General features: G+C 45.3%; 2 protein-coding genes across 15 annotated transcripts in view; both read right to left on the reverse strand.

Moving 5' to 3' along the window:
• The window catches only part of EML6 (EMAP like 6), a 97,274-nt gene extending 87,137 nt beyond the window's left edge, over positions 1-10,137 (reverse strand). For 3 of the 8 annotated variants that reach the window (XM_071448876.1, XM_071449036.1, XM_071448574.1), the window contains exons 1-2: positions 7,110-7,528; positions 5,688-6,385 (exon numbers count right to left, since the gene is read on the reverse strand). In XM_071448876.1, coding sequence (XP_071304977.1) covers positions 5,688-5,884 — 197 coding nt within the window. In that variant the 5' untranslated portion in view covers positions 5,885-6,385; positions 7,110-7,528. Of the gene's footprint in view, positions 1-5,687; positions 6,386-7,109; positions 7,530-7,690; positions 7,706-10,043 lie in introns of those variants that run through there. The other 5 variants (XM_071449113.1, XM_071448948.1, XM_071448714.1 and 2 more) reach the window with 4 other exon arrangements.
• Positions 10,138-13,191: 3,054 nt separating this feature from the next.
• SPTBN1 (spectrin beta, non-erythrocytic 1) overlaps positions 13,192-15,542 on the reverse strand; it is a 116,118-nt gene continuing 113,767 nt past the window's right edge. For all 7 annotated transcript variants that reach the window (XM_071450319.1, XM_071450234.1, XM_071450567.1 and 4 more), the window contains 2 exons: positions 14,929-14,971; positions 13,192-14,640 (listed from right to left, as the gene is read on the reverse strand). In XM_071450319.1, the coding sequence (XP_071306420.1) occupies positions 14,425-14,640; positions 14,929-14,971 (259 nt within the window). In that variant the 3' untranslated portion in view covers positions 13,192-14,424. The remainder of the gene's footprint in view (positions 14,641-14,928; positions 14,972-15,542) is intronic.

The raw sequence follows: 15,542 nt of genomic DNA on the forward strand, positions 1-15,542 counted from the left end.
GCTTTAGAGGTCTGTTGCCAGGCCTTTCTGAACACCACCCTGAAGGGGAATTGAAATTCAATGTGTCTCTTGGCCAGCCAAGCAGACAGCTAAATGGTCCTGGGGCAGAAATGCACCCCATGCAAAACAAGTTGATGTTCCAAAGAACACTCTTTAGGTGGGAAGGAAAGGAGGCATTTTTGCTCTTTACCAAGGTTCCCAACAAGCTGAGCATCTGGCTGGTCAGCAAAAGACCTTTTTACAGACCTCCCATCCCCTCCTACCTTCACACAGAAGCATTCCAATACTTGGAGCTGTAGATTTTTTTTTTTTTAACTTGAAATTAAGTTAACTCATATGAAAAACCTCTGTGTGTTTTCATCGTGGTAAAGAATGATTACCTGACCATCATGACTCCTGGCCATCTGAAATCAAGCTGAAATAAAATAAGCTTAAAAATTGCAGAGTCTTAACACACAGGAAATGTAAAAAAAATGTATCAAAAAATTAGGTTTAGACTGCTCTGGTTAAAGGCTGTGGTTAAATGATGACCATTCTCATCAACATACAGTGACAAATGCCTGCTGAGCTTCTCTCCACTTTTAATTGATCTAAGTATTTCTAAATCACTTTCAATAAGGTACTGTGACTGTATATTCCACCACATCTGATGCATTAATACAGATATTTAAGAAACCAGTTTATAGCAGGTCACGCCCTGATAAAGACTTCAAACCTAAGCACAGCACAGCACTCAAGTAGAAGCAAAAAAGGCCACTGGAACTTCATGGAATAAACAGCATTTTCCCAAGGTTTTCCAGCACTGAAAGCAAAGGAGGCAACAAGCTGATTAGAGGAGTTTCTATGGGGAACTAATTCCTTTCATACAAAACTCATTTAACAACTTGCTGCCTCAGAAGAGTTCCCAAAACCCTGCTTCACCCCAGGTGTGCCACATCTGTTAAGTTTGGATGGCTTGGTGGATGCACTGGTGTAGCATCCATGAAACAGGGCTGGAATTCCTGTTGTTGAAAACCTCTCCTAAAATCTCTCTTTTAGTCACTGAATCCCAGCAGTCCTGTGGGGTCACCTCGGGGCTCTGAAGTCCAGGGTTAGCCCAAGCTGCAGACAGTGCAGCTCCCATGCACTGATGCTGAACAAGACCCACAGTAACCTGAACACCACTCTACAACCAACAGCTGCTGTCACCTTCCAAATGGGGGCAACTGAACAGAAATTGCAAGTATTTTAGATCCCTTAATAAGCATAACCCTATGAACAGAATATTATAACACCTAATTTTCAATGTGAAAAGTGCATATTATATGGCTCTATGCAGATATTTACCATATGTATTTTGATGGTGAATATGTATTTTCATGTATTGATTAGTAGTGCTGTATTAACATTTCAATAATAATTGTAGTCTTGTAATTAGAAGGTAACTTTTGTAGTTAAAATAAGAACTATGTTAGTGGGTTTTTTTAAAAGAAAGGAACGAGGCACTCGCACCAGACAGCAGCCCCAGGACACCTCAATCTTTCAGAGAAAAAGAATTTATTGCCCTCTTATCAGAAGAAACCAACTTCTTCCCACCTCAAAGGTGCTGTTAGGATTAGGAGGAAGAAGCTGACACTGACCAGACAGAATCCTGTGTTTGAATGGAATTTGTGCATCATGTATGAGGTGTATGAATATGCAACAGGCTGTTGTTTTAAAGGGTTAATCCTTTGTTAGCAGGGGTCCTTTTTCGGACTCATTCTGCCCAGAAAAAGGTACCCGGACGTCTGTAACTCTTTGTCTTTATTGTCTCATATTGTCTCATATTGTCCTAATTCAATTTGTCCAAATTATTATTACTCTAATTGTATTACTATTTTTATAACCATTTTATTACTATTCAACTTTTAAAACTTTTAAAAACAAGTGATTGGCGTTTTTAACATTAAATAAAAAATATTAATGTACAATTCAGATCTTCTGTCTCTGAGGTTTTGATTTGCATAGCTCTGCAAATCAAAAATTCCAGAATTAGATTTACTGTGCAATACAGAACATTGCTTGAAGCATGTTACTCCTTTTCCCCCCACAGCAGCAAGAGAAGAGATCCACAATCTGACACACATCCTGTCCCCTGAAATGACCCTTGTGGAGAACAAGCCGGGCCTCCAGTGGCTCCTGCAGCCCAGGAAATCCCATCCCCGCTGGCACGGCCGCGCTTTAATCTCAATCTGTCCCCCAGCAGCACCCCCAGCGCACTGAGAGCAATATTCTGATAATCCCACACTGTGAGCAGCCCTACATGAACAGCAGCCCTGCAATCCAGGGATAACAGCAGGGCTTTGCAGGCACTACAGACACCTGCCAGGGAGAGCAGGCTGGCTGCCTCAGCAGAGACCGGCGTGGAGGCAGCCAGGATGCAAAGCTGCTTTTGTAAGTGCACAACATACAAAATATCAGGTGCCACAAGAAACCAGGGTGTGTGACAATGTCACATAGTCAGGACAACTGCTCAATATTGCAGAAATCCTTGGAACTCGGAAACAGGGAGGAATAACTTTGTCACTACAAAGTTATAGTGTTATGGTTATAAAGGAAAAATTGCTCAGGCTTAGGAATCTCTGTTCACAAATGACTTCTGCAGAAACAGATAAAACCAGTTGTATTTTAAGTGATAGTGAGAAGTATCTCAATGGGTTATATTCTTATTTTTGCTGTTTGCTGTGGCTTTTACATGCACAAATTGCAGAAAAAATATAGGAAAGAACTGTCTCCAAGACTTAATTCAGAGCAAAACAAGGATTGATGTAACTGATCACTGTTCTACAAGTAATGCACAATATTAAAATAAGGAAACCCGTTCTTTTGAAAGTTTTCAATTATTGTCAAAGTCAATGCTCCCACAAACTCCTCTGCAAAGCAGGGCTCACGTAAAGGTTAAATCAGTGGTTCAGGAGCTCATCCCCTCCTGGAGCTGAAGGAGGAGGCACTGGCAGCACAGCACCTGGTGTGGCTTTGCACAGAATACAGGACAATTCCAAGCTCCCTTGTTCCTGCTCAGCACATCGACCTTATTAGCTGAGGGCAGAACATTCAGTTCTTGCACAGGCAGAACTCGCCTTGCAAATGGGAATCCTGGAAGAAAAGCCATTTCTCCAATACTATAAAATTTAATCCAATACTTTCTGGTCTGCTTTAGCCCAAACTAAATTATGTCCAGCTGCATTATCTTGATGCAAAACAAGAGACAGAACTATTAATCTTGGAGAACATATTAAACATACACACCTGCCCTTTTCACCAAGGACAAATATCCCCTCTCATATAAATAAACTTCAATAAACACTTCAAGGTAACACACAGTATTACTTCTGAGAATCGTGGCTTTCTCATATTTTTTTCAACAAAACAGCATTCACAAAAACACCAAAAAAATTCACTGAAGGAGATAACAGCAGTCCTTGGAAGCAGAAGATCTTCCCACTTGAAGGTCTCCCAGTCTCAGTGATTCACAGTATTTTCCAAAATCCAAGTTTTCCTTTTTAAGCAGTGTTTCAAACCTCTTTAGAAATGACAACCTGTTGGACTGCAAATGCACACCCTGCTGTTTAGAAGCTGATCTTAAGCAAGTAAATCCAAACAAACCCAGAAAAACTGGATAAATACATTCATCCATTCATCTCAAATGGATTAGAGCTGTGAAGCTTAAAATGTGAGAATTTAAATTCCCACATTTATTAGTGATACCAGCGATGACCACACAAGGCATCATCTACTTCAAAGTGCTCACAGTGATGGGATATTGCATCAGCAGGGACTGCACAGTGCCCCAGTGGCAAAGGAGGCAACCACCAATGCCATGTGCAAACAACAGAATATTCCAGCAGCAGTCTGGGCAGTCTGTCCTTCCTTAAACCCCACGTGGGGACAGCAACAGTTCCTGGCCCCTGAGAGCTGACAGGAGCTGCTGCTCAGCTTCTGCTCTTCACTTCTGGACCCAAATGTTTCATCCTTTGTGGAAACTACAGTTTTGCACCAGAATTCTGATGGTGTTGCAGATCAGAAACAAAACCCATCTTTCCAAAGCACGAGTTGGACATTGAGCAAGTCCCTCAAGACACAGGTATTTGAACACATGGCTCTGGTTTCCTTTAAAGAGCCCAACAGGCAGTGTCAAAGTACAAATATGAGCCATTCATTCTTTCTATCCCAGTTGTACCTTCTCAACATGGCACTGCCAAAAGCAGGCTCCCAACGTGACAGGTCTCAAAGTAAAGGGCACAGAAGCTGTACAATACATTTGGTTTGGGGAGGGAGGTGCTGTCAGGTGTTAAAATAACAATTCAAACATGAGCACAGAAGTACACAGCTCTCTACATGGATTACATTTCCTGTACCAGAGTATCAAATTTTATGTCCATACAACAAGCAAAACTTTTAATTTCATGATCCTGCAGATGTCTCTAAAATACTGACTCTTCTCTGACAGCCCAGGGTCTATTTTCAGCAGCCTTTGGAGCTGATAATACCTTGGAACCAAAATAAACTTTGATGCACATGCACTGCACTTGATGAAATGCTGCTGCTTTAATGCATCCTAGAGAGGGGGAGAAGGCTGCTACGAGGATACACAGCAGCCAAAAGCTCTTCCTGGGAAAAGTGGAAGGCTTCCTGCAAACAAGGATTGTGTGACAATTGTGTGCTTTGGTTACAGAGTGTCAAAACTCCGGCTTCAGCAGATGCTTGCACAGCACTCCCACACCATGAGTCACCTGGGACTGTTCTGGTTTCACATCATCCAGGAAACGCTTCATTCATGCTGAACTGGGTGAGCAGGGAGGGCAGCACATAGCTGTGCTCAGAGGAGTGGCATCACCAGGCAACATCCTTCGGGAGGATATTCTAGGCTCACATTTCTCTCATCAAGTAGTAGCTACATTAATTTTCTATTTTACTGATGTCAATTTCTGTATTCTGGACAGATTTTTTTAAAGACTACCTTGAGCACTGTAACTGCATTTTTATTTTGTGAGGTGCAGTAAAAATATCAGCATTTCTGTAAGACGAAAACATCAATTAAATCCACCTCTCAGGCAGAATTTGAGAGAAAGGAACAATGAACTGGACAGATGAGGAGCAGGACCTGGCCATCTTGCACCAGCATGCTTGGGATTGTTTGCCTGGAGTGCAAACAGCTGAACTTGATTTTGATTTACATTTTCTGGATATTAAAACCAGATTAGTTTGAGCTACGTGTCAGATTTATGGCACTCTCATGCTGGGATTTGCTGAGGGCGAGGAGAGCTGCACCTGCCTTCTGCACGAGGTCAGAATTGATGAGCTGGGGTCCCAGCTCTGGAAACATCAAGGTACTGGAACCACGATTTTGCAGCACTGTTGCACTGAGACCTTTCCAGTGCTGAAATGAAGCACTTTGCTTTTGGTGCAGTGCAATAGAAAAACTTAACCTTCCCTCCGTTATTATGACAATATTTCCACGCTTTGCTACAAAATAATGATAATCAACAGTATCTAGGGATCCAGCTCTCGCAGAGATTGCTGCTAACAAATCTGAGCTGCTCTAAAACGACAGGTACAAGCCGAGCTGTAAGAGGCGAGGAGGGGGTATTCTGCCAGCACTACATTCTCCTCCTCCCTTCCCTTTAAACCCCACCCCACCCCACCACCAGAGAAGTCAGCCCCCTTACCTGATAATATCATCGTTGTGCCCGAGGAAGAATTTCTGGCTGTGCTCCCTGGTGTTGTAAACCACGCCGACTCCAGCCACGAAGTACACCACCTCTTTCCCTGCCGTGTAGTACAGGTTGTTGCGGCACTGGTGGCCCCGGTAGCCGTACACCCACTCCAGCCGGAGCTGGCAGCGCGGAGCCGTCCGATCCGCCATGATAACCAGCCCCCTGCCCACCGGCACACACAGCCGAGCGCCGGCCCGCCTTCCCCCGGCACGCTCTCCCCTTCCGAACGGCGGCGATCCCCGCCCGCCTGCCGAAGCCTCAGGTGTCCCTTCCGCGCGGGGATGAGGATGAGGATGGGGATGGGGATGGGGCTGGGCCGTGCATCCGCGGATGCGGGATGCCGCCGCCGCCGTCGCCGCGCTACCGCCGCGCCGCCACCATCATCTGCTGCCGCCGCTGCCCAGGACGAGCCGCCGCCGCTCCGCCGCCGCTGCGCGACCCGGGCAACTTCTCGGGGTCACAAAAACACACCTACATAAGCAGCACACCCGGCTTTTTTTTTCTTTCCGAAGGCAAAGTAACTTCTGTGCGTCACCAGCACCACCTGCCAAAGTCTCCCCGCTGCGTCTCCCGTGTTGCGCCGTCTTGGCTTCCTGCACAAAGCTTCCTAGGCGCTCTTCTTCTTAACATATCTACCCTCGGGGCCAGGGCTGGAAGAGAAGAAAACACAACACCCGTGCGCTAGAACCGCAGAGTGCACCTGTGTTTAAAATGCAAAGGGACTGCCTGGACTGGGGAGCTCTCGTTCGGTGAGGGGAGCTCTCCTCGGATGGGGGAGCTCTGCTTGGATGGGGGAAGCTCTGCCTGGATTGGGGAGTTCTCCTTGGGTGGGGGAGCTGCTCTTGGATGGGTGCTGTGGCCACTCTGGGTGGTCTGGGGGCTTCTGAGGCTTTTCAGCAGGATCCAGTGCTCCGAGTCCTCACACAAACCCTCTCTTTCAGTATCACCTCACATACAACATCCAGCATTAATATGGGAATATTACCCCACCTTTCCTCACCCCCGGCAACCGAAAACTTTCTCCTTTTGGAGTCTACAGAAACTATGTAATTAAGACTATCTTATTTTCCCGTTTTCAGTCACAAAACACTCCAAGTCACCACGAGATAGAGGGGACTGTGGTTTTGTTTGGGGTTGATTTTTTTTTGGGGGGGGGGGGTGTTTCCCTTTTCCCCCCTTTTTTTTTTTTTCACTGTCATCCTTTGGAATGATACTATAAGGAATATATTTTCTCTCTTGCCTTCTGCTTTTCCTAAAGCAGAATTCATATTACCATTATCTGTCGAGCTTGTTTGCTGCATGTTGGTGGTAAGATATCCACCGCTTTATAGTATCACTGCACAGGAGCCCAAACCCAGCCCTCCAGAAACTCACTCCACAAGGCCACAACCGCAGGGAAGAGGATGCAGAGGAGCAGAACCGAACACCCATCTGCAGTGCACAGCGCCAGACGGACGGGAAGAGGGAATTCCAAGGCTGACGACCCCTGTACCTTTTCCCACACAACACGCCTCACACCAACCGAGCCGAAGAGCGGCGTGCCGCCACCGCTCGCACACGGGGTCGCAGCGCCGGCAGCACTCCGGGACACGGCAGCGGGACACCCGCCCTCGGGGGAATGCGAGCCCCGGCGCCTCGGGAGCCGCCCCCGGCAGGAGCCCGGCCCCGGGCGGGCGGGGGAGCGGCCGGAGCCCTCACGCCGCCGGCCCTGAGGCGGAGCCGCCTTCCCGCCTCACGGGGCGCGCGCGGGCAGCGGCGCGCGGCCCCTCCCGCTCTCCCTCATGAGGGGGCCCGGCCCTGAGGGCAGCGCGGAGCCCTCAGCGATGGCCGGCACAGCCCCGCCCCGCCCCGCGAGGCACACGCAGATTTAGGCAAAAAAACCCCCTGTCTTTCTGCTTTCCCTGTGTGCAATAGTCTTCAAAAATCTCACAGAATACAACCAAATTCGCACTCACGTTTTTTAACTCCTTCCCAGCAGCCGCTCACCGCATGGACCTTGTTGTATCTTGGAATGGCGGAATGGGTTGAGCTTGAAGGGATCCACAAGGATCATCTAGTCCAGCTCCTGGCCTTGCTCAGGACACCCCAACAATCGCACCCTGTCCCTGAAAGCGCTCCCGGAGCTCTGGCAGCCTCGGGACCGTGGCCATTCCCTGGGTAGCCTGGGCAGTGCCCGGCACCTTCTGAGGGAATGAGGGAAGAGCCTTTCCCTGATGTCCAGCCCAAGGCTCTGACACAGCTCCCGCCGTTCCCTCGGGCCCTGCCCTGGTCACGGCAGTGAAGAGATCGATACCGGCCCGTCGTTCCCCACCCTGGCGTTATTCAATGGAAAAAATTCCATATCATCACAGCTTTCTTTTTTCTTTTTTTTTTTTGTTAATTATCTAATTTACATAATAAAATTAATCAATATGACAGATAGGCTCTTCACCTATCCAACCAGGACAAATGAAAAACTGGTTTCAAGTCTCTGCTGCCGTGGCTGTCATTTCTCTGTGAGAGAGGGCAGTCAAGCTGAACTTTGTATTTAATCCTTCAGTAAAATTTATATCCCGTGTTTTGGAAAAAAAAAAATTATTATCATCATTATTTTAACAATTAAGTACACTAGTCATGAACAAACAGCCCATAAAAACCTCAAAGAAAAACCTTAAACATGTGGAGTAACACAAGTTCAGTTTCATTCATTTTTCTATAATCTGTAGTCTCAAGAATTTGGTAATTTTTTGATGGTGGTTGAATTAATTCAATTAATTTAAGCATGATGTTCTGTGTAATTTTTTTGCAATTTAAAAAATGGCATTATTACTTTCCTATTAGGAGCTGTCATGTTGCTGAGAATGTTCCTCAATGCTGCAGCCTGCTGTTCACTGTCAGCACAACATAAATATCCTGGATGCTCTCATGGGCTGTTTTTTGGGTGTTAATTTCAGGTTCTGGAGCCCTCAGCATCACAAAGAGAATGGAAGTAGCAATGCAAACCAAAATAAAGTGTGAACCTAAATTTAAAAAGGGAATTTCTGTTAAAAATGGTAGTCTGAATATACTTCCAGTTTCACATAACTGTAAAAATGAATGCTTTAAAACTTAATTAAAAGAGACATAAAAATTGACAATAGCAGCAGCATTTTTCCTCCTCATTGTGGAAAGGAGCCCATTGGCTGGGAACACATATCCTGTGACTTTACTACTTCTTTATTTTATATTTGAAATGTAAAAACTAACTAATGTAGCATCTTGGACAAGTAGTACCTGAGTGACAGTCACCGCTCTGCTGAAGGGACAATTTGCTGCTGCTGCTGTGTTTTTTGAGGGATTTGGGGTTGGTTTTTGGGGTTTTTTTTTGTTTCTTAGGTTGGTTGCTTTTCTGTTTGGTTTGCTTCTTTGAAGCAAGCCTTGTATAGAAGATGCCAGAGAGCAGCACATCTCAAATGAACTCCAATCCTCTATGATACATCCTGCCCACTCTGTACATATCCAAGAGCTGTGATTAACAATGAACACTGAGGTTTTCCCTCCCAGAAACATCTGTCTTATGTCCTAGATCTCTGCTTCACAAAATAGCCTTTATAACTCATATTTTTATGGATGAATGTACAGCAGATGCACAGAGATGGCATATTAATTGGTATTTCAAAATTGGTACCTCTTATTTGAGCTGCAAATACTTTTTAAAATTATATAAAATCCCTAATAACTCAGGGGAGGGATCAGAAGCAGGAGCTGTGATCTAGTTCTGTTTATTTGTTGCCTGGCATTACATTAATCCAATCCTGACTGATGCCTCTCAGTGATTTTACAATTTAACTACAAAATTATAACAGGGGAATTGGCTCTAAGCTCTTATCCCTTGTGGGCAGAAATACTGATTTGCATTAATGCAATGCTTGGATCCAGCCAGAAACAGCATCAGGAAAAAGGAGAAAAGAAAAAATGGAGCCTTTTCTATCCTCACACCCGTTTTGGAGAGACCTGGCAGACAGGGCTCTTCCCAGAGCCAGCCTGGAGGGAACGTCCTGACCAGCCATGACAGATTGGTGCTGCTGCTGTCCCAGAGCTGAGCAGGACAGCCAGGAGCGGCAGATGGATCAAACCCACTCATCACACTCTGCACTCTGACACAGCGGCCCAGGGCCTCCCAGACCCCCTCTCTCACAGGGTACTGCCTGCCTTCATCCAGCCTGGGGGCTGCCTTTCTGCCAGACCTTCATGGAGCCTCAGCGACCCGTTTAAAATCACTGCAGAAAGCTTGATCTTCCCACAGAATCTCCTTTTTCCTGCCACAGCAAGGATGGTGGAGCTCCTCACCTTTCTGTATCCTGGCTGCCATACTTGTCTCAACTTCCCTCCTACGATGATTCAGCTGAGACGTGTTTAAATCTTGCCACGAGTTTACATAACTCCTTAGCAATCTGATTTTCTGAGCCAAGAGAACTTTGATCCGAGCTCTTCATTCTCTCTCACCAGTCACCCTCGCATCTCCCTGGGTACAGTGACCTCTCATGGACGCTGCCGGCACTCGGTGAGCAAGGGACAGTTCTGTCTCAGCTGGGCGTGGGAGGAGAGGAACAGCGGTAGCAACAACAGACTTGAAACAAAATTCGCGTTAGGCCCAGATAATTTTTGCCGGTACAACGCAATGAGCCACCCCAGGGTCTCATTTAACAGAGAAAGAGTATTGTGCGACATTCCTTACTGTGGAATATAAAGTAAATGATATTTCAGACACCGAAAAATGTGTATTCACGCTGCACCGTAGCTGTGGTGTTCACCAGCACCAGGCTGATCAGCTGGGGGGTGGTGCTGAGCAGGGGAGGACCCGGCCGGCACGGACGCACAGACCGCTTTCCCTTCATCCCATTAGGTGTTCCAGTGCCAAGCAGCCCGTTCCGTGTCCCTGGCGTGTCCCGGGGCTGCCCGCGGGCTGTGCTGGGGCTGCGGGCGAGCCGTGCTGCATTATGACACACTGCGGATGGCGGGTGCGCCCACGGGCGGCGCCCGGGCACCGCAGCTGAGTGAGGCGCACGCCGGCCTCCCACAGCACCGCACCTGCTGCGGACAGCCACAGCCACCTGCTCAGGGGCTGCCCTCCACTGGGCAGGGCTGAGGTGTCCACTTCTTCTTCCACGAATTTCATTCTTAACATTAATCACAGCCTGGTTTTCTGATTTTTTTTTTTTTTAATGAAAAGGACTACTGTTTGTTTCAGCTCATTGGGATTTAAGTTTCTGTATTTCTTCAGCCAGCTGTGATTAGCAAAGGTAGGGAAAAACAAAACAAAACAAAACCACCCCCAAAACAAACAAACAAACAAAAAGAAAAAAAACACACACAAAAAAACCCAGCCACTGAAAGTAGCAAAACTCTCATACCTGCAAGTTATTTATTGCAAAGGTAGATTGTGAAAGACCGCACCCATTTAAAGTCTGAGAACTCAACCATAAGAAAGGAGACCACAGTGAAGGGAAAAAACATCTAAATCAATATTTCACCAGGACGGAGATTGATAATTCCTTCCTTTTCCTTTACCATTACCAATAATCTTCTTCATACAAAGTACAGTCCTACCACAGAGCACATTACCTGTGCAAAACAGATGGATTAATAGATTATTGGCATTAATCTGAAAGAAAACCCTCCCACCAACACATACTAAATTCTGATGGCTAAAGAGTTCTGGGTTTTTTCCCCACATTGTGCTCAATTTGCCTGGATATGGGAAGGACCCTCTGAGAGGTTCCCTCAGCTTAGAATGTGATGTGAGGGTCCCTCCAAGATGGAAAAAGGAGACTGACCTGACTGCAGGACAATTCCTATTCTTATCAATGACAAGCAACACAGCTGGGAAGCAGTTTGCCTTAATTCATTTTCTTTGAAAATTTTCAGGTTCTGTGTGACTTCTGCAATGTATCTCCAGAGGAAATATCCCAACATAGGTACAAAACAGCTGCAGTAATGTGTTACCCTGCACTAGAAATCCTCACCCTTCAGTGCAGCTCCAGGAGGAACAGAACATTCCATCTGCCAGCGGTCCAGCCAAGGTCACCGGTGCAATTCAGGAAGTGTCACGGCCACCTCTGAGCAGGTGACACCGGTGAGAGTGACAGCCTGCTCCAGTTTCAGCCCCATTTCCATCACCCACCTTTGCAGTTTCCTCCTCCCCTGGTATTTTCCAGCAGCAGTCCCTCCCTTCACATGGTGCAAGAGATTCCCTCACTTCTCTCCCTCCTGCCCTGGCACACGGGTGTGTGCACTGACCTGACTTCTCTGACTTGGCTCTGGCTGGGGAGGCTCTTCCTGACCTCTCTCTGCAGGAAACTGCCCCCTGAGGCTCCAGGGCTTATTGGGATTCACTCCTGCTCCTCAGCAACTTCCAGTCAGTCCCTAAGCAGAAAGGATTTTTATTCAAGTCATTCTTGGGAACAACTTCCAGAAAGGAGTGAGACAAACAATAAAACAACTCAAAAGGCAATGTTCAACCAAGTCACTACAGAACCACACACCCCAGGCTGTTAAGATCCATCTGCCTGACTGCTCACTGCACCAGCTCAGTTGAAGTGACACATATGTAAGGCATCAACATCTCTGTGCATTAATCAACTCAGAAAATTGTTTTGTAGTCTCTAATAAGGCTAAACTTCAGCTATTTCTAATGCATTAAATTTTACATTTACAATATTAGCAGTATTAGCCTACATTTTACTAATAATTAGACTGAACAACATACCATTACAGAGTAAAAACTTGTGTACATGAATACTCCATTGTTTAATAACCAAAAACTTTGGAAAACAAGAAAAACCCAGAGAACACTGTACACTCCATGAAAATAATTTAAGACACTGTATTGGTCACATGTTCAGGAAACTATCACTTGGAAACACGTGAGTTTGCAGTTTATCTGCTTTCTACCAAAATTAATATTTGAGTGGATTTTAACAATCACAATACATTAAAACCCAGGCTCCTAACATTTCATTGACTTTAAAACATATTGGAGCTTCTTAGAGTTATATCTATTAGATGGATCCCTAGGTGGCATCCAAGGTAAGGAGGGGACATAAGCACTTGAGTAAAAGGTGGGTAGGAAGTTGGAGACTGGTGCTTACTCAAAATGATGTCCTTTTGCTGCCAACTGGGACATGGAGCTTTACCTCCATCAGGTAAATGTTCAGGGAACTCCATTGCCCAGCCTCTGATGTGCTTACTCCCATCCACTCTGCCGCTTTCACTTCCCACAAAAAGTATCTATATCAGAATATTTTTCAAAATATTCATTTAATTCCTTTTCTCTTTATTTTTGGCACTTAATTTGGGAGGCAGGGTAAAAGGGAGGGCAGGTGGGAAGTGAAGGGAAAGAAAAGTGGGAAGAGAGAAAATAACTATTTCAGAATGAACTTTCGCACAAAAGAATGGAATTACATTTGAAGACATCAGTTTCAGTGCACAGGAGAGATGACATTTTAAAATAACTTTATTTTTGATCCTCTTTCAAAATTATGATTTAACATTGTCAGAAATGAAATAAGAAACTTACCCAGCATATTTAGTTTTAAAAGCATTTAATGACATCGCATATATTTAACAGATAGGGTAAAAGTCTAGAGGTACAGTTCGATACAACTGAAAGCCAGTTCCAGTACTACTCTTGACTACAGGCCCAGTCATTGAAAGTTCATTCCTATTAAATGTAATTTTTGATTGTGCAGTAAGATGAAAATTTTTCATTACAATAGTTACAGTGACAGAAATGCACACTATGTATCAAAGAGCAAGGTAATGTAGCAAAATTATAACACACAGTGCTGCAGCTGACAAGCAAGTAACCATTTGAGTAACATTACTTTTCCAGTAAATGCTTCAGTTCCACTTTTACACTTATTGATGATTTTAAAGGGTTTATTATACATCTAGTCTTATTATACTTTGTACTAGAATTATCTGAAACATACAATATAATGTATTTCGGCAAAAAAAAAAAAAAAAAAAAAAGAAATTTGAAATTACAGCTTATTTAAAACTGTACCAGCCTGTTAATCCATCTTGAACACCAACATTCTTATCTGTCGTACTCGATGCGGGGACGCTTCGGGTGGTGTTAAACAAACCTTGGGCTGTGAGTCAACCTGCACTCTGTTACAGCAAAGAGAACACACTACCATTTGAATTCCTGTTAGAATTGCTGGGGAAGGCTCTGCTAGCCAGGACTCAGCATAACAACCTTAACTGGAAGTGAATGCCTTTGAGAATTTGTACATTGGTTTCTCGTGTGCACAGTAGATTCGAAAGCACCGCTGCCTTGCATACCAATAGCACTAGGAGTGGGTTATTTTCCAAGACAGCCTCACAAAATTGAGGAACAGTTTAAATATTAAGATCTAATCTACATTAACTTCATTAAAAAACAAAACAAAACAAAACAAAAAAAAAAAAAAAACCAAACAAAAACAAACCCCCAAAACCTGGTCCTTCCTCTCCTACAGAAGCTGCCCAATGCACCTCATACGTTTGTAACTTTAGATTCTTTTTTTTTTTTTGTTGGCTTTTTTTATTTTAAAATGCTCTATAAATAAAAAAATGTCAATCACATTGAGGAACATGAGGCACAGAGAGTAACGTATTGGTTCTGAGCTCGCATGCTGGAATTCCACTGGAACGGTCAGAGAAGTGCAGTGTGTGGAGATGGAATTCACTTCTTTTTACCAAAAAGGCTGAATCTTTTCTCTTTGTCTTTCTCTTTGTCTTTCTCCCGCTTGCCAGGGCTGGACTCGCTGGTTATTGTGACACTGGCAGGCAAGGTCTGGGCACGGCTGGAGGCTGGAGTGCTCTGGGTGGTCGGGGACACTTCGATTTTGTCTGAAGAGATCGCTGATGTGATGGCCTGAATCCACGTGTTCATCTCCTCCTTCAAGAGCCCCAAAGGCACAGAACTGTTACAACCAGCACACCCCTCTGACTCCCACAACAGTGCGAGGGGGAATGGACATGGGTGGAAATACAAGGAAAACCAGCCCCAGCTCATCCCCTCTGGCTGTGCGTCTCCAGAGACACCTCCCAGAGGCTGTACCTGAGCAGCCCCTGAGCCTGTGCATCACCCACACACAGAGTGCACAGCAGCTCTTAGCAGCTGCTTCTCCCCATGGCACAGCAGCACAGACAGCACAGTAACAAACCATAAGAAAAACACACTTACATCGTCTTTGGCTTGGAAGAGGTATTCGTTGCCATCGGTCAATCTGGAAAGAAAACACCATCACAAATTTAGCCCAGGAGTGGTCACAGTGCTTCAACTCCTGCTTGTTTTGCTCCAGCACATGAGCAGCCCAAGGCACACAGGACTGCACTGCCAAATGCCCCCAACAACTTGCAGCCATGCACGTGGTAGCTCTGGGCTCTGGACATGTTCAGGGTGGTGCTCGTGTTCCCTTGTGGCTGCTGGCCATGTGTGTATTTGCACTTTCAGGTACATCTTTTCTCCTTTGCAAAACACATTATCAAAGTTGACTCAATACTTTCAAAAGAAAAATGTCACAGGCAGCACCCAGAGTTTTCATGGCTCCTGTGAAATCCTGCAAAATTGTGCAGCTGCTCTGCTCTTGTAGCTGTGGTGGTGCTGCCTTGAGGTCCTGCTCTGAGTGTTAGTGATGAGCAGCTGCCTCTCCTCACAGTGAAGGCCAGAGTCTCCCTTCTGTGTGATTCCTGTGCTGATTTTACTCAGGTGGTTTAAATGGGATACATTTAACAATGTATGTGATGATACACAGAAATGAAAAAACAACTGAATATCACCAGAACAAGCAGGAAGCA

The sequence above is a fragment of the Agelaius tricolor genome, unplaced genomic scaffold (assembly GCF_023055355.1).
Source record: "Agelaius tricolor isolate 1412-34295 unplaced genomic scaffold, bAgeTri1.0.p SCAF_1, whole genome shotgun sequence".
NCBI lineage: Eukaryota > Metazoa > Chordata > Aves > Passeriformes > Icteridae > Agelaius > Agelaius tricolor.